The following is a 23053-nucleotide window of genomic DNA, read 5'->3' on the forward strand; positions in this document are numbered from 1 at the left end:
GACGAGGCCTTTGAAGACGTTTTTGTTTTTGAAGCCCTTCAGTCTCAGATGCCGTCTGATGGTTATGGGGCTGCAATTGGCACCAGTACCGGCCTTAATTTGGGTCGAGGAACGTCCAATGTCTTGACGGATAGCCAATTGCATCCTCTGGCTCTGTGCTGGTAAAATTTTTTGGGTGTCTTCCACTTGACTTTTTTTTGTTCCATAACCTTCAGGATCATTTAAAAAAATTAAAATTAAAAAATTAAAAAATTAAAATTAAAAATGACTGTCTTACTGCATCCCACCTCAGCAGCGACGGCGCACAGGCGCTTATGCAGTTTAATAGCCCAACTATGTTCAAAAAGGGAACTTTCTTTGCCTTTGCCATCAGAAAGTCATGACAGTGTGACTACCTGACAGAAAATGACAATGAATCCACATTTTTGCACAAATTTGGCCTTTTAAAGGCATGTGGTCTTAAACGTTTGAAGGCTATAAAACAGCCTGTTTCGGTTCAAGCATTGCTTTCGATAAACTGCATGCTTAAAAAAATATATATTTTTCTCACTCCCATTTCTTCTTGTTTCACATTGAAGCTCTACTTGGCACGTTGTTACTTTGGATCAGGACTGTATGACTCAAGCATCAAGGCTTTCCATTTGATAAGGATGGTAAGCAACAACTGTTTAACGACAACCATCACAATTAATTTACAGATTTTTTTTTTTTTTTTTTTAAATCCAATTGTGTCAAAATCATATCAGCTCAACAACATAACATTAACAACATTACATATATGAAAGGATAAAATATTGGATGAATGTCTGGCAGTCACTGTCACAGAGTCTTTGCATAACTTAAATTTTTTTTTTTAAGTGCTGGTTGTTTGACATTAAACAACGTCGATATTTATTACAACATTACAGATCTGTCTTTGTAAAGTACACAGCAAGGTTTTCACCAGAAGGTCAGTCCATGAGGGTTTATTCATTCGTGTACAGGAAGTAAATACGTCATCACAAAAGGCAAATATTGTGTAAGACTGAGGGAAAATGTGTAAGCTGTAAATCTCACCACACCCATAAATGAGACGAATGAGCACTCAGACCGCTGTCACAAGGACAAAAACAGAAAAATAATTCTTACCTCACACCACATATTTTGATTTTTCTCCATTATTCCCTAGTTCGTTATATTAAGAGTTTTCTTCATTAAACCCTTTTTTGAGCTACTTTGCCTTATTATACATTTAATTTTTTTGAGCCAATATACTTTATTTGAGCTTTGTTGTTAAAAGTTGTATTTAATGTGCTGGCTGATGTAACACAACAATTTCCCAACTTTTGGGATAAAATATTTCTTATATGAATAATACATAAAGCCTTACAGTCTAATAAGCAAATTTCTATTTAAAAAGGTCATGTCTGCTAGAATACCATTATAAATAACCCTATATGTTCTTGTGTGAGCTATAGAAATGAACCAACTAACAGTACTGCCATGTTTGTGTTTTCACAGACAGCTGTGGTCAAAACTTTCCACACACTCATCGTGGGAATGAATGTCACGGTAATGTTAGGATTTTTATTATGCACTTTAATTTTTTTTTTTTTTTTTTTTGGGGGGGGGGGGGGGGGGGGGGTTCCTAGATTTAAATGAACTCTATCGAATGTGCCAAGAAAAGTGATTAAATATACATCTAGAATTATGCCACAATTATGCCACAAGCTTGTTAATGGCTCCAAAAGCCTCTGGTTAAGGTACAACTTGCTAAGGGACATTTAACCAAATATTAGTGGGGATACGTATTTATTTGAGAGTGCATGTTTACTTTTTAAACATGTGTGGATTAGAGAAAATCCAAAATAAACTCCAACTTGTCCATGAAATTCTCAATTTTAAAGTAATTAAAGACATATGCTGTACAATCAAACCAAAGACATTGCCAAACACTACAAATGTACCATGGTAAGACTGCGTCATGGCAACAACTAGCACCAAATTCCTACATGGATGCAGCAGGTCAGTATGGCCTTTTTTTAAAAACACAATGCTGACCTCGCAGAAGTACAGCCTCTTCAACATGCTCCAGCTCCCAACTGAATACACCACATCTCAACTACTGTCAAAGCTCAAACCACAGTTATTTCCCAGCAATGTGCAGTAACTGTCAGCTTCCATTCCTATTTGTGCTACCGCTCTGCACGAAACCTGATGCAAAACCTTACCAAAAAGCCTGAACAGGAAGCAAGACTAGAATAACTTATTAAAAGTTTAGCAACACATTCAAATTAATATAGGAAAGCGAAAGAGACGCAGTTCTGGCCTAGGCTTGAGCCAGGTTTCCAGTGTTGCACAGCAGGAAAGGAGGCCCTGCGCCTATTGAGTGCCTGACCTCAGAGGACAGCCAAGCACTCAGCTCCAACAGCCCACAGTTACAGCTGTGCTTTCTGCACAAAACTATTTGTCACACCAAATCTTAAATCCTTCAAGCACGTAAGCTGGAAAGTGTTTACATTCCTGTCAATATGTACATAGGGGTAATTTTACTTTGTGCTTTATGATGAGGAGAATATATGGCAGCCTGTTTTTTGTGCAGTTGTTACAAAATGATTTGAAATCGTTGTAAATGCTGTCATGTCTGTGAAGCACCTGCTGGGTTTTTGTTGGCTCAAAATGGTCATTTTGAGGGGATTACTACACATACAAGGATGACTGGTCCTCATATAGCTGAGGCAAGGAGTCTGTGTTACCTGACTTCAGAGGAGTCTGCACATTTGATTTAAAAAAAAAAGTGTATTTTAAGCTTTAGTACATTAAACAGCACTTAAAAATGCTTATTTGCAGAAAAAACCTTACATCAGAAAAACAAAGGAGGCTAAGGAAAGTCAGATTACATTAATTTCATGACACACAGTTGCTATTTTTGACAACTGTACCTTCACCCTTTGATACCAAGAACTTTCCATTACCATCTAACAGAGTTTACAATATAACCCAAGTAAACTAAAAGTGTGTCACAGAAGCCACAAGCAAGGTAGACATTAACAGTACAGCTGTTGTGGTGGCAGCTGCTGGATAAGACTTTGTCATCTTTGCTCAAGAAATGTCCCAGCGAAGCCAAAGTTCGAAGTTCCTCTTCGGTCACATCTTGGGAGGCCCACTATAAACAAGCTGATAACACTGGGTGGGCAAGTTCCTTTGCATTTCACACTGTCATGTCCCCCATGTGAGATGACAGCACATTGTTTGTGTACACTTTTTCCTCCGGCTTCATAAATTCCCAGGGAAAGCCTTCAGTTACAGCTTCCTCTCCATTGTTGCACTGTTTCACCAGCACCCATCCCATTCCTACAATGTGGGCAACGACCCAAAAAACATAATCTCACGGTTTAAAGCTGGTGCACTAGTCCGGATTGAAATAAATCTCTTCTTTTTGTTTTTAATCACAGATATTAAAAGTATGCAGGGGAACTAATTTCTCAACCCAGTGACAAACTGTCACTTCGAGTGACAGTTTGACTCCAAATCCAACATAGTGCAGCTTTATCCCCAGCAGCAGCGAGTTGTGTGAAGCATGGCAGCTTCGTGGCACATTAGAAACACCTGAAGAGTGTACCTAGATGCCTAGACTTGTGTCGAACAGCTAGAAACAGCTACCAGGCAAAACCTAGAGGCTACAACAGAAACCTGACATTAGCATAAAACAACACATGTCACCACGCCTATAGTTAAACACAAAATTAGTTAATAGTAACAAACACCTGGCTGTTAAAAGGTCACACACCTGCGTGACACCAACAGCTTCACTGGGAGCCCAACTGCCAGGAAAACAAACGTTCAAAGCGGTCTCTTATTGGCACAAGGAACCCCACGGCATTTCATTTCACGTACTTACCAGATAATCCATGTACTATCGCTGACCAGTCACAGCAGCACGAACTGGCTCTGTAGCAATTCCGTTTTTTGTTTTCTGTTTTCTTCAGTGAGTCGAAAATGTTACGGATTTTCACCGTACGTCGCTTCGTATCCCCCGCCTTTCGACAGTCAAAGCAAAATAAAAACCAGCCCTTTTCGGAGGGTTTACAGGCAGAATGTAGCCGCCTTCTTCGCCACTGAACCAACTTTCAGTGCAGCAGAGTCTCCGGTTGTTTCAGAAGACGAGGGTCGCCGGGTTGGTGAGTGTATTTCTCAACAAACAGCTCCTTCTTCCACCGGCAGACTTCCAGTTTTTATCACACAATATCAGTTGAGTGTTTGGTTGAGGAAACTGTTACGAAGCCTTCCACGCTACGTCACGCACGTCGTTTTGCGCACGCATCGCGGTCACATGACCAAACACATGGGTTGTCTATTTTCACTGTGAGGCTGAATGTCGCTAAATTTGCCTTTTTGTTTCTTTATTATTATTTACTTTTAAGTAGATTTCAGAGATGATTTCTGTTTATGTTTTCACTCCGAATCATATGATTTAATAGTAAATACTCCCCTGACACTGAAGATGAATAGATTTTCTCACATAATCTGCGTTACAGCCACACGCCAAAGTAAGGATTATGGAATATACAGAGAGATATAGATTATTAAATCATTATGTAACATTAAACATTTGGCTCACATGTCCTTTTCAAAGGAAGCGGACAGTTCTGGCAGCATCGAGCATGGAATATTAATGTCATGTCAACTGGAAAAAAAAAAACATCCTGTACTTATTTACATTCCACCAGATTACTGGTGTTCACGCAGATCTAACACATCTTTCAGCTTCAGCTGCAGTTTTCTACAATGTTATCGAGCTTTCGAGCAGACTAAAACAAACTCTGGCATAATATAGCACACTATGCATAATGAACGAGAAGAGATCACATGATAAGCATACATGAGAGTGAAAGACTGGTTCCTAAACGTGGCTATTAATCCGAAGAAGAACAAGAAAGAATGCATATGCAGGTGCATAACAGCTTTCACGCAAAGGGTGACAAAAAAAAAAAACTTTGATCAAGAAGCCTCAGAGTATTGCTAGCTACTACTATGGCACCCTATGCAAATATGGTTTCATCTCATCACCTTCCCCAAAAAGACTGCAAAGAAAACTATCCGTGGGCAAAACTTCAAATTAGCGGGATAAAAGTAGTAAGAACTATCTAGACTCTAGATAGTTCTTACTACTTTTATCCCGCTAATTTGAAGCTCTAATGAAGCTCTAATCGTGTTTTGCTCTAGATTAGAGCAAAGCACGATTAGAGCTCACGCAATGCAGTTATGTTATATCAATGTAAAAAGTCTGCTTATGTGATGGAAGCTGAATACTGAAGTGATTTATATCTCTGGAGACCACATCCTTCTTCAATATTTAATGTGATGTGCTATTAAGGAAACCTCCCTGAAGTCAGTAAAGTAAGGTGAAATGGATGTCCCGTGGACAAGTCTGTAAATTGTGGAAAAGTGGTAAGAAGAGTCCAAAGGATAACATTGCTTTTGAACTCATCTACAGAGAATTTCAAACGTGTAAACGTATAGGCTACGTGTCTAGTAATGTTCTTTTTTTCTGGAATTTGGCTCACTCAAATGTCAGTGGAGAGACCCCTGGTGGCCTGTAGGTATATAGTGGTTGAGATAACACAGCACCAGAAGTAAAGCCCATCAGGACTTTCAAGGACACCTATCCATATCCACATCCAGGAGAGAAACCCAGAATCACAAACAGACTTACTCTACTACCTGAGCTCAGAGTGATCAAAAATCTAAATGTGGAACAAGCACTGCTTGTGAAAGACAATATGGGACAAGTCCGAGTTTTGAATTCTCATTTTAAAATAAAAAGACAACAAACTTTGCAGGTTATCAGATTTTCATACCTTTTGTGAGGCTTATGTGTCAATATTAGGGATATTTAGCCACTTATGACCAGTGTTGGGACTAACGCGTTATTAAATAACGCGTTACAGTAACTACGTTATTATTGTGGTAACGAGCACGGTAACTAGTTATTATGCCAAAATCAGGAACGCGTTAGTCGTTACTGGGATTTAGATAGGGTCGTTACTTCGTGTGGTGGCTGTCGCAGAGCTTCCACAGATTCAGTAACATTAGCAAGTGGTGGAGGGCAGCAGGTGGATGAAGGAAAGGGGATGCAGAAGGAAAAGAGACCCGAGGCGGCCGCCGGTCCAAGTGTGAACTGAACTTCAGGTAAGAAGTTATGACCTGCAGTCTCTCTGGGTCAGATATGAACCAAGTTTAGTTTATTTTCGTTATTCTGACTTTTTCCGTACTGCGTGCTAGCTAGCATGACGGAGTTTCTATACAGCTGGGTGGTGCTATGAAGTTAATGATGTTTAACTTTATTTTGTTCATAAGTTATTAGAGTTGCCAACCGTCCCGTCTGGTATTCAGAGAAAATATTACGCGTTTCTTATTGGGGTGAAAAGGAACAGTTTGTCCCGTAATTCAGCTACAATGAAAAAGGCACAAAGCTGGAGTTATTCTGTGTTTACGCTGCACAGCTGCCTCTTCTTCTCTCATTCTCTCCCCCTCCTTCTCCCGTTTTTACTTCAATCATGAAAACTGATCAATGATCAGCTGATCGGCTCTCTTGTTTATTTATCGCTCACTTTGCGCAGAAAGAGGAAACCAGCGGATGTCGCGCTAAACAACAGCAGCACGTTTAAGCTTGATCAGCTGTTGTTAGAATTTATTTAATATTAATTTCTAGTATCAGCTGATGTTTGCTGGAGCCACAGCTGTAAAGCTGCTGGTCATGATATGGTTTGGTTATCTGGTGAGAGGGAAACATGAAGATGAAACCAGGAGATGTCCTTACTGAATCATCAGAGCTGAACAGGTGATGGAGAAACAGGTTTACCCTTTAGGTGACATGGATGAGTTGAAGTTATGAACTGTTTCTGAGAGACAAATAACACCAGGATCCTTTTCTAAGTAGCTGACAGCTGGTAACTGTGCAGGGGCGGGTCTAGCAAAGTGTGGCCAGGGGGGCATGTAGGGCACTAACAGGGAAAGGGGGGCACAAAGAAATACTTTTCTTTCTTATTCTCATTTAAAATGTCTCGCTTTTAAAAAATAATTATCTGAATCTTACAACAAACGATTGATAGATTGATACATATATAGCATCAAAACAGTGAACATCACTGTCACAGCAGTGTTTGTTTTCATTCAAAGGCTTTATGATTTTTGCTATAATGGCGGCCAGTCTCTAGTCAAAATGCCCGGGACGATTTTTTTGTCCCAGTCCAGCTCTGTAAGCAGCTCATCTGCAGTCTGGTGTTACCTACATCTTCCTGTTCAGAAGGCAGAATTTCCGAGTTCTGAGTACAATCAAAAGCATCACGACTGCAGTTTTTGTGTTGGATGTAAAAGGCGCACATGACGCTGTGACGTAGGCTAGAATCATGGCGGCGGTCAACGGTCCAGGCGTGGGATTTCTCTCGTGGAAATATGCACATTATCTTTTCCTTTCTATTGGTAGGTGGCACAGTGCACTTGTGGCAAGTGAGCAAGCTAGAAGACTGGCAAAGTTATGGAAGCAACACATTAACAAGAGAATTCTGAGTAAAACCAAAGTTACTTTCCCTAGTAACTAGTTACTTTGAAAGTAACGAGTAACTTGAAGTAACTGAGTTACTTTTGAGAGAAGTAACTAGTAATGTAACTAAGTTACTATTTTAAAGTAACTTACCCAACACTGCTTATGACAGACGCGTACTGTCACTTAACACCATATTTTCGTATCCATCCATCTCTTTTCTCAAAATTTTGAAAACGTTCTAGAAAAAGAGAAGAAAACTCTGTGCCAGATGAACCAAACGCTGATTCGTTTCATCTGGATGTTGTGTTTTCAGTGAAAAGCTGAAAAAGTAAATGCTGGCATTTTATTTTCTTTCTGGTAAATGCCATTATATTCATCAGCATCTGCAAAGCTTGTGGATTGGGTGACTGTTTTGATGGATATAACATCAGATATGCTATCCTTCACTTGAATGTAATTTAAAAAGGCTGTCCCTGCTTTCTTCACACGCGTTGGGTAGAAGTCAGACTTCAGAAAAGTGTCCTGCAGAGTCAGTCCAAATATGAGACGAGTCAAAATGTGGGACAGGAGAACAAGGGATAAAAATGCTGTGTAGTCCCACATAAACCCGCACGTATGATTAACTTACCGTACTTTGAACTAAAAAAAAAGTCATTTGTTTTATTATAAGGCCATTCACTAAAATAGTATTATTTTCATTTCATGTTGAGTGGATTGAGTTGTGACACAGATGCACACTTTAAAAAACATCCCCTTATCTTTGCTACTTATTATTAAGAACCCCCCGATGTTTAATCGTTTTCATTTATATTATTTGTACCAATAGCACTTTGGGTAATGTAAAGAATTCACACACTTTCACTGAGAGACAAAACAAAAATGTGCCACATGGGGGCAGTGTCTACCAGGCAAAGTGAATTTATGGACCTCTTTCCCAAGGAAATGCTTACCTGCTATATGTAACACCATTTAAACAAAGCTTTTCAGCTTTTATTCAATTTTGAATCGATAAACAGTACTTGGGATGGAAAGTGGAGCGACCGCATGTAACAATTTTCTGATACTAGGAATATAAGTTCGATAATCGCGTTATTAATCATCAGAATAATGGAATCCCGTCTCTCCCACACTTTATTGTCTGTGTCCTTTATAGGTGGCTATGTTGAGGCATGCAAGGTTATCAGTGGAGAAAATAGAGGAAATTTTACCATTTATGTCTCGGTTAAATTATCCAAAGACTTATTGTATTTTTTGTAGTTTATTAACTTATAAGTTGGACATTAAACTGACTTAAAATACACAGAAGTAATTTCCCCATTGAGCCTTTAACTGAAAGTATGAGTGTTTAGAATGCGAACAAAGTCAGGATGATATCAGTATTTTGCTGGCATTACTTTTGACTGAGAAACCACCGAAATCCGAGCCTGACTCCTGATATCCGAACATCATTTGCGGTCTTATCTCAGACTAGCGGGTCTTGTTGTGTGCAAATATTTGCCATTTCCTTTGATAAGACTGTAAAATTTTAAGCATTGGAAAATTCAATGACTCCTTGGTTTGTTCTCGATTATAGCTACGATTAAGGACAGTGAAGTTAATTCCTTAATATTTTGAGAAATAAGTAAAACTTATAGTTTTGCTGGGAACACTTTGTATTTATAATCACTGACAATAAGATACAGCTTAAGCTTAAGCTGTATGCCATAAAAACATGCAGAACTAAGACTCCTGCTGTATTTTCATATACAGAAATGGATCAAAGTACTCATGAAATGTAAATTGATGCAGGAGAATGACCCCTTTCTTCTTCTTGCCCTTGCGCTGCACTGTTAATTATTAACTAGAGTCAACATCATCAACAGTCAGGCCTCTTTAAAAAAAATCATTAATAATTATGTATAATCTTAATTTGAAGTAATTATGCAGTGAAGCTCTGGGATTTGATGCCTATAATAGTCATTACTTTTCTGGAATTTGTAGACTGCATTTAGAGCGTTATAGCCGTATGGAACGCCTCTTATTCACTAACACAATATGTAAAACTCCTGACTGTGACCTCAGCGAATACTTTAAGCCTTAAATCATGTGCTGAGGCTTCATCTTATCAGCTGTTATGTCTCTGCCGTTGCTCCCCGCAGGCGCAACGGTTTGTTTCCGATTGGAATCAATCAGTCATCGAGTCTAGAGAAACTCGCAGCGCTCACGGCAGGTTGATTTGTGTCGTCTGGGCGGATCGCGGCGTGCTGTTGCTCCACCCTCGATTATTCAGCCTGGTTGACGTGCAGTTGCTGCGCAGCTTGTGAAGACAGAAGCGTACGAGAGGGATCGGAGGGTGACTGCTGGAGCTCAGATTAGTGTTGTTGTAGAGAGGAAAGAAAAAAACCCCACTAATCCAGGTTTGCACGCTGCAGGATTACAAACACCCCAGTGCTTTTTTTCCCCAAAACGGAGGACCGCGCTGAGAGGATCTGCTTGAAGACGCTGTTGTAGAAGTTTGTGCTCGGAGTTTTGAGAGTAGTTACTGTTGGACTGACCGAGCTAGCCCGGCTGCCCGCTGTGCCTTCCTCTGTCCCGGCCAGCCAGCCGTAAGTGAGCCCGCTGTCCTGCTCTCCTTCCAGCTGTGGTGAATCATGGCGCTCAGAGCCAGAGCGCTGTACGACTTCAACTCTGAAAACCCCGGAGAGGTGTCGGTGAAGGAGAATGAGATCCTGACTGTGTACAGCGAAAAGGACATCGAGGGCTGGTTCGAAGGGGTGAACAGCAAAGGGGAAAGGGGACTGTTCCCCGCTTCGTACGTGGAGATCCTGCGGAACGATGCCGCCTGCACCACTGTCAACAACAACAGCTGCAACACATCTGGGGACGCTAACCCGGACTTTAGATACGCCAACATCCCATCCGGAGGTTTTGACGGCTCTTATAAACCTAAAGTTGAGAACTTTTCTAAACCGTCTCCTCCTGGTTTCCCCGCTTTCTCACAGCCGCTACAGCAGCAGCAGCACGGCTACCAGCAGCCCAGCCAAGGCAGCGATGATGACTGGGATGATGACTGGGATGACAGCTCTACTGTGGCAGATGAGCCAGGTACTGTAGGGGGACGGTACCATGACTATGAAGGCAATGGACCGTCCACTTACAGAGTGACAACATCATCAGTGCCACGAGGTAATGCTCAGCAAGCCAAGAGCTCTGCTACAGTGAGCAGGAACCTGAACAGGTTTTCGACCTTTGTGAAGTCAGGGGGAGAGGCGTTTGTGCTCGGAGAGGCGTCCGGCTTTGTGAAGGATGGGGATAAAATCTGCGTGGTGATGGGTAATTATGGTCCAGAGTGGCAAGAGAACCCTTACCCATTCAACTGTGCGATTGATGACCCCACTAAACAGACCAAGTTCAAGGGCATGAAAAGCTACATTTCCTATAAACTGACACCCACCCACACACAGAACCCGGTGAACAGGAGGTATAAGCACTTTGACTGGCTGTATGCTCGGCTAGTGGAGAAGTTTCCCGTAATCTCGGTGCCACACATTCCAGAGAAGCAGGCCACGGGGCGGTTTGAAGAGGATTTTATCTCCAAGAGGAGGAAAGGCCTCATATGGTGGATGAACCACATGACCAGTCATCCTGTCCTGGCCAGGTGTGATGTTTTCCAGCACTTCCTCACGTGCAACAGCGCAGACGAGAAGGCTTGGAAGCAGGGGAAGAGGAAGGCAGAGAAGGACGAGATGGTCGGAGCCAACTTTTTCCTCACCATCAGCCCCCCGCCGGTTCCGTTAGACTTCCAGGAGGTGGAGAGCAAAATAGATGGATTCAAGACTTTTACTAAAAGAATGGACGACAGCACCTTGCAGCTCAATGCCACCGTCAGTGAGTTTGCCCGAAAGCAGATCAGTGGCTTCAAGAAGGAGTATCAAAAAGTAGGGATGTCATTTAAGGTCCTCAGTCAAGCCTTCGAAATCGACCAGCAGATGTATTCTGCAGGACTCAACCAGGCGATCTCCTTCACTGGGGACACATTTGAAACCATCGGAGAATATTTCGCCGAGCAGCCCAACAAGGATCTCGACCCAATCATGGATTTGTTAGCTCTTTACCAAGGACATCTGGCAAACTACCCAGACATCATCCATGTTCAGAAAGGTAACCACAGTCATACACATTTACTAGATTTGTGCCCTCTGAGGAGCCTCAGCTATTTTGCTTTACGTCTTTGGATCCTTGAGACGTCAGTGGGGAATTTATGATGATTACAAATGAATTTTACGCAGTAAGCATAAAGACCAAACTGAACTACAAAGGCAGAAAATTATCAAATACACACAATTCAAATTCAGAAGAATGTGCTTAAAATGTTTCATAATCCCAGTGACCCACATATACACTTAAAGTAAAGCAATATGGCAGCTGTGGGATCATTAAGACTTCAGTTTCAACCACAAGTTTTTCTGAGGTTTCAAAGTAGAGAAATAAGCATCTTTTCTTGCTGTGACAAGATAAACAGGGTCATTTTGTCTGAGGCATATTTGCTGTTGTTAAACTGCAGTCAGGTTACTACACAGGCTATTGCACTTTGCAAAACAAATAGCCGTTGTTTGCATTTGGAAATTGGCTTACATGCTGCTGCCTCTGTTTGTCCCACCTGTTGATTGGGTGGAACCCTTCGGCCTATGTTTGAGTTTCCATTGCTGGTGAAGCATCACGTGTTAGTGGACGGAGAGAATGTCCTTCCACGGTGAAGCCTCGTCAGTCTTTGCACAGATTAAGTAAATTGTTAGACTAATCTAGGCCATCCTCCTACAGTACCCTGGCCCAGCAATTGTTCATTGTGTGGCAAAATGTCACTCATGAGAGGATACACTGTTATACAAAAGAAACTGTGGAACTGCTCTCACAATCGCTGCCATATATGCGGTACAGTTAATGCAAGAGAAAAACAAAAAGCAAACCACACCTTTGGTCTGTAGGTCATACCTGACAGACTGCTTTCCGCCTTTGTAGATACAAACTGAAAGTCCTGCCTCAAACAGTGCAATGTGGGACATGACAGAGGACACGGGCTAGTGTGCTCTCACAGGCTAATCCTTCTCATTTTTCTCCACAATCCCACTAAAAACATCTTACTTGTGCTTCATTGATAAGACATACAATTTTACAAAAGATGCTAAAAATGGCATTTTGCCAGTGCCACTGCCTGTGCCCCCAAACCACTGGGCCCTTTCACTCCACAGTCGATGACAGAGAGTGAGGAAACAGGACAGACTTTGTAGTGGCTGCAGTGGGTTACAAACATCCCAGTCACTTCAAATCAAGATCACCACGTAGGCCACATACAGCTCCAAATAAGGCGACAGCCATTCACAGTCTGGTGTGATAAGCCCAGCCCAATTCCACAGATAAGATATTTGGAAGACCTTGCTGCAGGCACAATGTTGAGAAAAGATCAAGGAGTAGTACAAACACACAGCGGTAGACGAAAAATAAAGCTGAAGGAAAACCCGCGATATGCAGGAGATTAAAGGAAGAGCATATTGAATCTAAAATTGCTTTGATCTCATCTTGTTCCTTTATTCTGAGTCCAGTTCAGCCAGTTTTTTTGGGTTTTTCTTCCACATGAGCTTTCATTTCCTTGTAATCATTCTTTAAGCCAATAATCAATTTCAAACAAAATTACAAGTCTGTTCCAGTTTATCATACCTGTTAGAGGCTGTAAACATTTATAATCCTACATAGAAGAACAGTTGACGTGCTTACTGTACAGCCAGTATTTCCAAACGTGTGCGCTTGTTTATGACACCTGAATTGAAGCCTGTCACTCAGACTGCCTGAGGAGCATTAAATGCAAATATCTACTGCAAAAGTATTCACGCAGGTATCATTATATTCAGCCTCCAGTGTATATTTATGTCTACTCACTTTAGTATCTTTTATAATTTTCCATCACATGGCAACTGCTACTGCTGCAGCAAAGCACTAAAATTAAAAAATTAAAAATCTATCTATCTATACACACACATATATGTGTGTCTGTCTATATATATATATATATATATATATATATATATATGGTATAAAAACTGGGGGCTTAGGTTTCACTGTCATATCACTGTTTGAAGACACAGCTGTGGGGCTGGGAACATAAAGGTACACCAGCCACATACATACTCATTAGTAATACTCTTTAATAATTTTTCAATTTTTCATTTCTATCTATTGCTCTGTTTACAACCATCGTCACCACATGTAGAGGAAGTGTGCTTCTTCTTTCCCGTTAGCCTCTCTCCACACCTGAAAAGAGGACTGACCACATCCTTTGTTGTCTGAAGCCAAACTGCACGTTTCTGGAGAAGTGGTGCACAAGTGAAATTGGCTGGGATTGAAAGACAAAAAGTTAAAAGAGGATCTATATCATGTTCATTTCCTGTTTGCATTTTTCTGTGTAGACTCCACTAGAGTAGCTTCACATGTTCAAAATAATTCTTTTGTCCAGCCCCTTCTCTTCGTCCTCTGTCTGAAGCAACGCATTTGATCTCCTTTCTACTTCCTTTAAAGCCCGCTCTCTTCTGATTGGCTGGATTTTGTAAACAGAAGGTTAAAACACCTCTGTGCTTGCAGACGTTTTATGCCTGGTATATCCGTATTAAGCAGAATTTATGGTTCAGCATGTTCAGTCTGTTGGCAGTGTGGGGATGGCCTGTCTACCTGCAGAGAGCTCTGCTGTCAGATGGAGGCAGTATACAAAGTATATGGTGCAAACAGTCTGCAGTGTTATTGGTCCATCAGCCAGCCATGGAGAAAGGCAAAGTTATAGCATATAAGAGGCTGAAGTGAACTCTGAAATAGAGTGTCTAGAACACGGTGAAGCCTGAGCTTATGCCACACAGGGATTATTTGAACATACGCTAACCCCATTATTTGAAATTTTAGACATATTTATGAGCATCCACATGATAACAGCTTAGGGAAATAATGACATGTAAACTTTAAATCGCACACAGAGAGACAAATCACAGTGTCTTGACTCCCTTTTTGGAAGCTTATCTCCAGAGGTAGTCTTGCACTGATATGATGGTTTCTATCTCGAAATGAAGCATACCAAAGCAGCTGCTTGTCAGACTTTATCAATACCTGCATTCCATTTTTAGCCTCCTGTTCCTGTCTCACTGTGGCCAGAGACTCCAGACAGGTTTGGATGCAAGTGACTTGTGAAATGTGAGCTTTCCCACAGAGGGACATTTACCACCACCCTATTGATCTCCACCTCCGCAGGGACCAGATTAGCTGTTAGAGTGCAGCCTGGCAGCTATAATGCTAGCTCACACTATTGACATCATATATGGCTTTGCTTTCCAAAGTTGTTTAGCTTTACTGTAATCTAATATTGACACCCTAAGTATTGTGTTGTTTCTAATAACTTGAACCTCTTGAGAGAAGAAAATGTTTATTGTCAGAAAGTTTATTGTTAGAAAGTTTATTGTTTAGGGTCTTACCATGCAGGATTAGCAGTGAGTACAATTTGTGTTGATTATCAAAGAATCTGCAGCTGTTTTTTTAAGCAAAGACAGAACAATTCAAATGTTTTTGATCAGTTTAAATAACATCAAAATAGAGGAAACATGAATATTAATATTAACAAAGAAAAAAACCCAACTTTTGACTGCATATGTTTCAGTCTAAATTTGGTTCAGCTGCCACCAGTATGTAGAAGTGAAAGCACATCTTTTTTTTTTCTTGTGTGCTGACCTTCTGCATTAGCCAAATTTAAACAGAAGACGCTTCTGCTGCTGAAAGTTTCTGTTCAGATAAAGCTTGGTGTGAAAAAAAGTGATCTTGTAATTGGTGCTTCTTTAAGGAAAACACAAAAGAGCACAACTTTATGCTCTGAGCTGTGTAGTCACAGTGATATAGTCAGTAATAAGTCAGTAAAAATGCTCAGTCACAAAGTTTTGATCATGTTTATGAAGGAGGAGTAGTACTATAGATAACACATCGTTGTATTTCGATGTAAAGAGGAAGTTTACTGGTGTATGCTATCTATCTATATTAAATCCCACAGACTGTTTGCAGAGCACAAATTCAGTAAGGGAGAACCTAGAAGTCAAGCTGAACCCTTAATACATTTTCTTTTGCCTCCTTATCCTTATTCACATTTTTTTATTTATGCATTTTATTCCCTCCTTAATTTTACCAGTTCAGCACATCCTTAAGATCAGTATTTTCTCTGCTCTCATCAGTTTTTATCACCACATGGTGTTATAAAACAATGGCAGGCGTGCAAAGGAAAGCATAGATTTACAAGGATGTCAGGCTTTCCTGCTGAGTCAGCCTTTCAGCGTGCACTCCTGTGCAAACTCTGCGGGTCTGTTCTGATATATTGTTAAAGCCTATTTAAATGTCCTCTGATGTGCAAGTGGGTGACAGAGTGATGAGATGGGCATTGCAGCTGGTTGTGCAGGTCACAGGCTCGCTGTAGCTTGGTGTTGTGTAACTGGTGATTATATAAGACCTGAAACGGCTTCCTGCAATGAGCCCAGGAGGGCTGGGTGCCACCTCCATGCGGGGAGGACTTCTACACAAGCGAATATCAGGACTAACCTCGTTCATCACTATCTGTGATGTTGGGTTTGTGCATCTATTTGTATTTATATATCTAGCAAATATAAAATAAGCTTCAGCTCAAATATAATGAGTAGATTTTAAAACTGGAAGGTAAAGAAGCCATAAGGAGAAGGAAGTAATAAGAACTAATGAGAACTAAGACATCACATACAATTTGAATATTAGAGTTTAGAACTAAACCGAGTGTTGAAGAAATAACTAAAGAAAGATCATCCTGCTCACTATTTTTGTTCCAATAAATACACTATATGTACAACCACAAATTGGGGTCAACCAGAGCAGCAGACCGAGCACAAGACAAATGAAGAAGAGTGTGCGTGCAGGGTGGAGTGGGTGGAGACGAGTATTAGGGGTGATGCGTGACAGAAGGGTTGCAGCAAGAGGGAAATGGTAGTGAGAGCTACTGTGGTGTATAGTTTGGAGGTGGTAGCACTGATAAACAGGACAGGAGGCCGAGCTGGAGGTGGCCAAGTTTTCATTGGGCGTGATCAGAATAGACAGGATTAGATATGAGTATATCAGAGAGACAGCTCAGGTCGAGTGCGTTGAAGAAAAAGTTAAAGAGGAAAGGTTGAGATTCAACTATAAGAAGCAAATAAGCTTCATAAAAATGTTGATGCGTTGAAAGAAATTCTCAGGTTTTTAATGATTGACTCATTTTACCCGGTGTAACTTATAGCACTTAAATAAGTAGCCAGTGTGTGAGTGCTGGCAATAAAAAGACAGATTAAGAGCAATAATAATGAGTCACATGAAGACTGCTCAAGACTCCTTGAGACATGCATGGCTTTCCATTAATCTGATGGCATTTCAGCATGCCAGCCTCATGTCTGATTGAGAACCTGCTGACTTTTCTGTCTGAGTCGTGCAGCAATCACACTAAGACCTGATTTTTATTTCTGCGGGGAAGCTTTGTAAAGCCTACGATGTAACCTAAGGAAGTGGCCCACGTCGCCGCCAGCATTTATGCTTGTGCTGATACATTAAATGCAGATTGCCTAATGGTCATGTCCCAGTGTTTTATATGGGATGCCAGTCAGAGAAGGAAATGAAATTCCAGGTTTTTTTCCCCCTCCTACATCCGGCTGCATCCACCCAACCTGACCTGACATTTCTAAGTAGGTGGCAGAGTTTACAGGGTAGGGTTTCAGAGGGGTTTTGCACTGAAGCATAGATCCCCATTAAGTTGGACCTGCTTAACATTTTCATATCATTTTTAACACAGTATTAGCCTGAACTGCATACAGTCACATTTATAGACTTGTTGCATGATTGGGTCAAAGTTTATCAAGCCCAAATTTTCCCAGCGTACCAACGTTATTGTAAGACCTATGAAGTTTGCAATGTTGCATCTTCCACACCTGAAAAAAAGCTTCTCTCTGTGATCAGCAGCTCTGTTTGTGCAACAGGTCTGCAAAACTTACTTGCAGCTGTGAAAATCATGTAGCTTTCCATATTACACTCTATTGACACCATATCTCTGTGATCAAACTCTTGTCTTTTTCAAAGTCTCCATGGTAACAGTTATTCTGTCTTAATCCATTAGTGGGCTTTAAAACAAAGGAAGCCGGAGACCTTTAAGGTGCAGGTAAACACCATGTTTCCGCTATCATGCCGTCCATCAGTCAAATGTTCAGTTTACTTATTTAAAATGTTTCAAAATTGAGATCACGACCTGGAATTTTGACCTATAGATTGCAAACATTTTTTTCAGTGGTGGAAACAAGCATCCATACTTTCAACATCTGTGGTTAACTTGATCTGTTTTTTTTTTTTTTCTCATACCCTTTCACCTCTCTTTCTGTCATATTCAGTCCGCTGTACATCACACTAATGTCAAAGATCTGGGTTAAACTTCAGCTGAAGGAACTATAGCCAGAAGGCAAACTGAGCAGATTTTGGTGGGGGGAAGGGCAACGCGTTGTCTTTTTTGAGGGAGGATTTTCAGCATTTTTTTTCTCAGTGTGATCAAGTTTGGTCTTTGGTCTTACAACTCGAGTCTAAGAAAAGAAACTTAATGGAAACACAAAAGGTAGTGACTTAGGTCAGTGTGCCCTTTGTGGTGTCACATTTCAGGAAACAAGTAGGCTGCCTCTGAGTTCTTGCTGAGTGCTGGTGACTCAGCTCATATAATGACAAAAAAAATTCCCATGACACAACAACACAGGACGTTTTGCATGCCTTAAGGCCACAAATCACACCTCCAGACTCTGCTCTGAAGCCAGGATTATAATTGGCCATGCTGTTCACGCTATTTCACCGCTCTTGCTACATCTCTTCAGTGTCAACACTCAGTAACTTCCACATATAGTACGTCTTACACTGGTTTCCCACGTTTTAAAGCATGGGGCAAACCAGTGTTTCAGCAAGGACCAGTGAAACACATGTTTAGAGCACATTATTACTTCAAACTATTCAGGGCTAAGTTACTTTGTGAATAATTTTCTTAAGTGTTTGGTCCATCAAATGCCCGAACAAAAATTCCAAACACAGCATCATATTTTGTCCACTCAACAATCCATAGAAAACACAGGGAACGAGCAAGTCTTCACAATCAGAGACCTGAACCACATTCAGGGATTTTTGACAGCATACTTCAGCTGTAAAGCTGATTTCATGCTGTTTAAAAGTCTAACTGAAACATTGGGGCCAAATTCTAAGAACCAGGAATCAAAAAATGATGTACGCACACATAACTTTCATGTCCGCATCCTCACCAGTGGGTCCATGGTCTGTGGCTTTCCTGTTTGCTACCAGCTGTGATATGTGACCATATTTAAGTAGGGAGTTCAGAGAGAACATCATTTCCCACCACTTTCTCGCGCCGTGCAGCTTAACATCAATTTCTCACGACATTCATTCCTTTCAGCTGGTCAGCAGTTTGATAAGTCATCAGCCACGAGCTCCTGTTGTTGTGACTCTGCTTTCCGCTCTCATTGAACCATCTGTCTGGAAAGCCGGAGGCTAATTTCTTATGTTTTGTCTCTTTTGACTGAAGGCTTGTTTTGTGGCACTGAAAAGGTAGTACTTTCTTGTAAAGGAAGTGTCAGTTAAGCATGAAATGCAGAAATGCAGGGCTGTAAACCATCATTTCTGGTGCTCTAATGCCACAAGACCCCACCACAGCGATGATAGAAAGTAGCTCTTTGTGCATGTGCGACAAACTCGAGCAGGCATTTGTGCAACTTTCAGTATGAGTATGATTCTGTGGATTTGTTGCAGTGGGTTTTCGTTAGGAGTTTAGTAAAGGTGCAATCTTAGTTTTTCACGCTTTACACGAATGCACTGCAAACATCCAACAGTTGATGTCAAACAGTTATTAAAATGAGTGCACTCCTAAATAGCCCTGGTAGTTGAGAGAAACTGCCAGAAAAATCCCTTAAATGGTTCGAGGCTTTGAAATGACTTAATAGATATTTTTAGAGTTGTGCTCCTAAATATAGATACAGAGAGCCTGTCTTGCTCATAAGTGTTCCCACTATTTTTGGTCAGTTTGATAAGTTAAAGGTTAAGCTTGACCAAATAAGATAGGTCATGTTTTGTTTTGTTTTTTTAGGGGGGCTTGTGCTAAAAAAAAAAAGAGTTAGAAAAAAAAGAAACTTGTGGTTTTGTTTTGTCTGGTTGTGTCTGCATGGGTTTTTTTTTTTTTTTTTTAACTTGACTGGAAAACTTATATGTGCAGTGTATGCTAACAAAAATCTGGGACTTTCTGGAGTTTTGTGTAAATAAACAATTTGTACAGCGGTTGAACTCTTATTAGTTCAGAATGGTAGGAAAAATGAAGGTTAACACTGAAACTGAATTTCTTTTATTCCATCTATCTTCTCATTCGATTCAGATGGGGTGGACCCTGGATAGGTAACCCTCCTGTCACAGGGCTAACATAGACCACCATTATCACCAGTTAACTTAACAGACCTCCGTGCTGTGAAGTTTTAAATACATGCTCTCTCTACATTTTATTTCTAGCAACATATTTGCTCACTGAGCAGCATATTACATCAACTACCAATTATTGTTTTTCCATTGAAGAATAAATAACTGCCCAAATATAGCAACAGAGAGCCAGGCTACAGGTGTGGCCAATATCAGGTAGTGACAACAGCAACTTGGAACTTGGTGGAAAACCCATAGACGCTACCATGACATCACCCAGTGATTCATCCTTTCTATTGTGACTATTAAAAGGGACACTAACTATGGGTAGCAAACAACAGGATTGAAATAAAACGGGCCTACCAGAGAAACTGAATAACCAACTCCTTTGAGTGTTTTTTTTGGTTTTTTTTAAGTGTACACTCTGTAGGCACAGTCACCAAGCACAATCATCCCAACTCCACCTCTGGTCTGCACTTGTATTGTACATGAAGTCATTCATATGGTCCTGTCACGTGCTTTAACTGTGATTTTTCACTGAGGTAACAGTCATAGGGGAACCACTGGACTTCCTTCTTGGGTACTTCTAGGGATCGCGCTGCAGGAGTTCCCAGTCCTGTGGTTAAATGTGCCCAGATGTGGCACACAGTGACTCAAAACAGACACACCCCTAACCTTGAATACATTTATTTAAAAAATATTACCCCAAGTGCTGATGTCACAAAGGTGAACATTTGCTATAAATACTGAAACTACTTCCTTGTTCCAGGCTGTAAATATTCAAAGTGGGATATATAGTGGCCAGAAATTTGCATTTTGCAGTTCTGGTTTCCTCATGTTGAAGTCGGTGGGTTTTGAGGTGATTTAGACACTTTCATATTTTGTTCTACAACACAAGTAGGTCAGTTAATGCTCCACTTGTTAATTTTGTACTGCAGGTTTAGTGGTGTGGGTGCTTTTCGTGGACTAGAAAACAGAAAAATATGTATTAGTTTGATTAGAAAAGAAATTCAAAAATTCCTGCTCTTTTTAATCCCCCATACAGGAGCGCTGACAAAGGTGAAAGAGAGCCAAAAGCACGTGGAGGAGGGAAAAATGGATCGGGCACAGGCAGAAGGAATCAACGAGCGCTGCAACATCATCTCCTTCGCTACGCTGGCTGAGATCCAGCATTTCCATCAGATCCGTGTGCGAGACTTCAAGGCGCAGATGCAGCACTACCTACAGCAGCAGATCACCTTCTTCCAAAAGATCACGGGCAAGCTAGAAGAGGCTCTGCAGAAGTACGACAACGCGTAACGGATCGTTCGTCTCGATCCGTCGGTTTAGACCTCGCTGATTAATGGCCAAGCGCTCCCTTTGGCCAGCCTGCGGCATCTTGGCAAACAACAGCCAGTTCCTCACACACACACAAACACACACATACACACAAACACAGACACAATGCTGATGCTGCTTATCCAGCAGGGAGGGATTTTAAAGGAGATTATGGTCCAGTAACAGCAAAATTTCAACCAAATCCAGGTTTCATTGTATGTTGGGCCACATTTTCTTGGGCACTGGATGTCCTTGTTTTAGAGACGATGGGTACTTGGGAGTTGGGTTAATTCATTAAAAAAAACACTCAAATTCTTTTAGATTTCTTGAGAATCAATAAAAATGATGGTGCACCAGTTTGGTATGTGGGTGAATTAAATAACCTTGTATTCACTGCTGCCTAAACATCTGGTGCGAGATTTCCTACATTAAGTGTTTTTAGCCTTAAAACTGAGGTTTGAACTGTTGGAGTGGCTGCCGCGTCAGCAGCAGCGGTGCTGTCGTGGCCAACACACTGCCTTCTGGAAACACTCGAGCCCTTCCTGCTACACTTCTTCTTGGACAAACAGGACAAAATGTTTACAGTCTCCTCACTGTCACCACTGTGTCGCTGTGCCTTCTGATCATGTATCTCTGGTTATTTTTGTTAATAGCTACTTCAAAGCTTTATATACTGATTGTGTAGAAATATATTGTATTTGTTATTATAAAGCTACAAATTTTGCAGTCTTTGTTGGGAAATGATATCAGATGATTATTTGAGGACTTGTTTCTTAACACTTGCAGTGTGACGACATCAGGATCAAAGATTACCTGCTCTGATAATGATCATGCTTTACTTACCTACACAGCAAGCTGATTTTAGGGGAGGATGATGATGGACACTTACTGTAACCATGCCGGATGCCGGTGTTGTGCCAAAAAGTGATTGTCTGCCAAAAACTGATTTCCGGTATTTGCCAAAAACTGATTGCTCGTATTTAAACTGCTATAAGTAACTTGTTGGCATATAATATGTGAAACATATGTCAAATGCATCCCTCATGGATGACACAAAGTCATATTGAGCCACAAACAACATTCGTGTAACAAGGTAGAAGCCGCAATCAGTTTTTGGCAGCGAAAAAACAGATAATCTTTTAATTCTATATATAACCCCTTTGTAAACGCTGTTCACCGAAGTCTATTTACCAACATACGTAAAGATATTACACATAAAAAATACACGGAAACATTGGAAATCACTTTTTGGCAGGCAATCACTTTTTGGCACAACACCGGTTTTCAACCTTAGTTTTTGGGCGTAGTGTTCATAGGCAGGCTGTAAGGGGGTTCGGGGGTTCCTCACCTGTTTTAATAATGCAGTCCTTTTGATAGCACACTGATGTTTTTAACATTTACGATGCTGGCTGCATCGTAAGGAGATAAATGTAGAAGCAGAGAGGCAAAAATAAATTCCTTCTTCACAGAAATATTGTTTGGTTCTTTGCATTTCTCAAGTACTTGACAAAACTCAATCATTTAATCTTACTTGGTTAAAAGCCAGCAGATAATGGTGTATGTGCTGACAGTTAGCTGCCAGCGGTCCTTCGTCGACAGACAGGTCAGACAAGTGTCATGTATCCGGCTTAGCATTTCACAACAGCAAAATAACAAAGGGAGCGAACTGCACGGCTCTGTATGTTTCCTTGGCCGCGTCCCCGGAGGACCGCTGCT

At 41.0% G+C, this 23053-nt stretch overlaps 2 protein-coding genes across 6 annotated transcripts in view; one reads left to right on the plus strand and one right to left on the minus strand.

Moving 5' to 3' along the window:
• The window catches only part of LOC146697313 (ADP-ribosylation factor-like protein 15), a 102622-nt gene extending 98334 nt beyond the window's left edge, over positions 1-4288 (minus strand). For all 5 annotated transcript variants that reach the window (XR_014923386.1, XM_085476005.1, XM_085476003.1 and 2 more), the window contains exon 1: positions 3881-4288. Coding sequence is in view for 4 of the 5 variants with exons in the window: in XM_085476005.1 (XP_085332131.1) it covers positions 3881-3892 (12 nt within the window). In the remaining variant the exon portion in view is untranslated. The remainder of the gene's footprint in view (positions 1-3880) is intronic.
• Positions 4289-9838: 5550 nt separating this feature from the next.
• On the plus strand, positions 9839-22809 carry snx18a (sorting nexin 18a). The gene is made up of 2 exons (XM_085475992.1): positions 9839-11668; positions 21066-22809. The coding sequence occupies exons 1-2, from the start codon at positions 10159-10161 to the stop codon at positions 21317-21319; spliced, it is 1764 nt and encodes a 587-aa protein (XP_085332118.1). The 5' UTR covers positions 9839-10158; the 3' UTR covers positions 21320-22809.
• The last annotated feature ends 244 nt before the right edge of the window (positions 22810-23053 follow it).

The sequence above is a fragment of the Copadichromis virginalis genome, linkage group LG12 (assembly GCF_057382275.1).
Source record: "Copadichromis virginalis isolate Kocher_CV1m ecotype Utaka linkage group LG12, C_Virginalis_male_GT1.1, whole genome shotgun sequence".
NCBI lineage: Eukaryota > Metazoa > Chordata > Actinopteri > Cichliformes > Cichlidae > Copadichromis > Copadichromis virginalis.

What these genes read in the sequence shown, in the direction of transcription:
- snx18a (XM_085475992.1), top strand. Translation starts at nt 10,159, where the DNA reads ATGGCGCTCAGAGCCAGAGCGCTGTACGACTTCAACTCTGAAAACCCC. An exon ending in CATCATCCATGTTCAGAAAG is followed by an intron (nt 11,669 to 21,065) that starts GTAACCACAGTC and finishes TCCCCCATACAG; the next exon opens with GAGCGCTGACAAAGGTGAAA.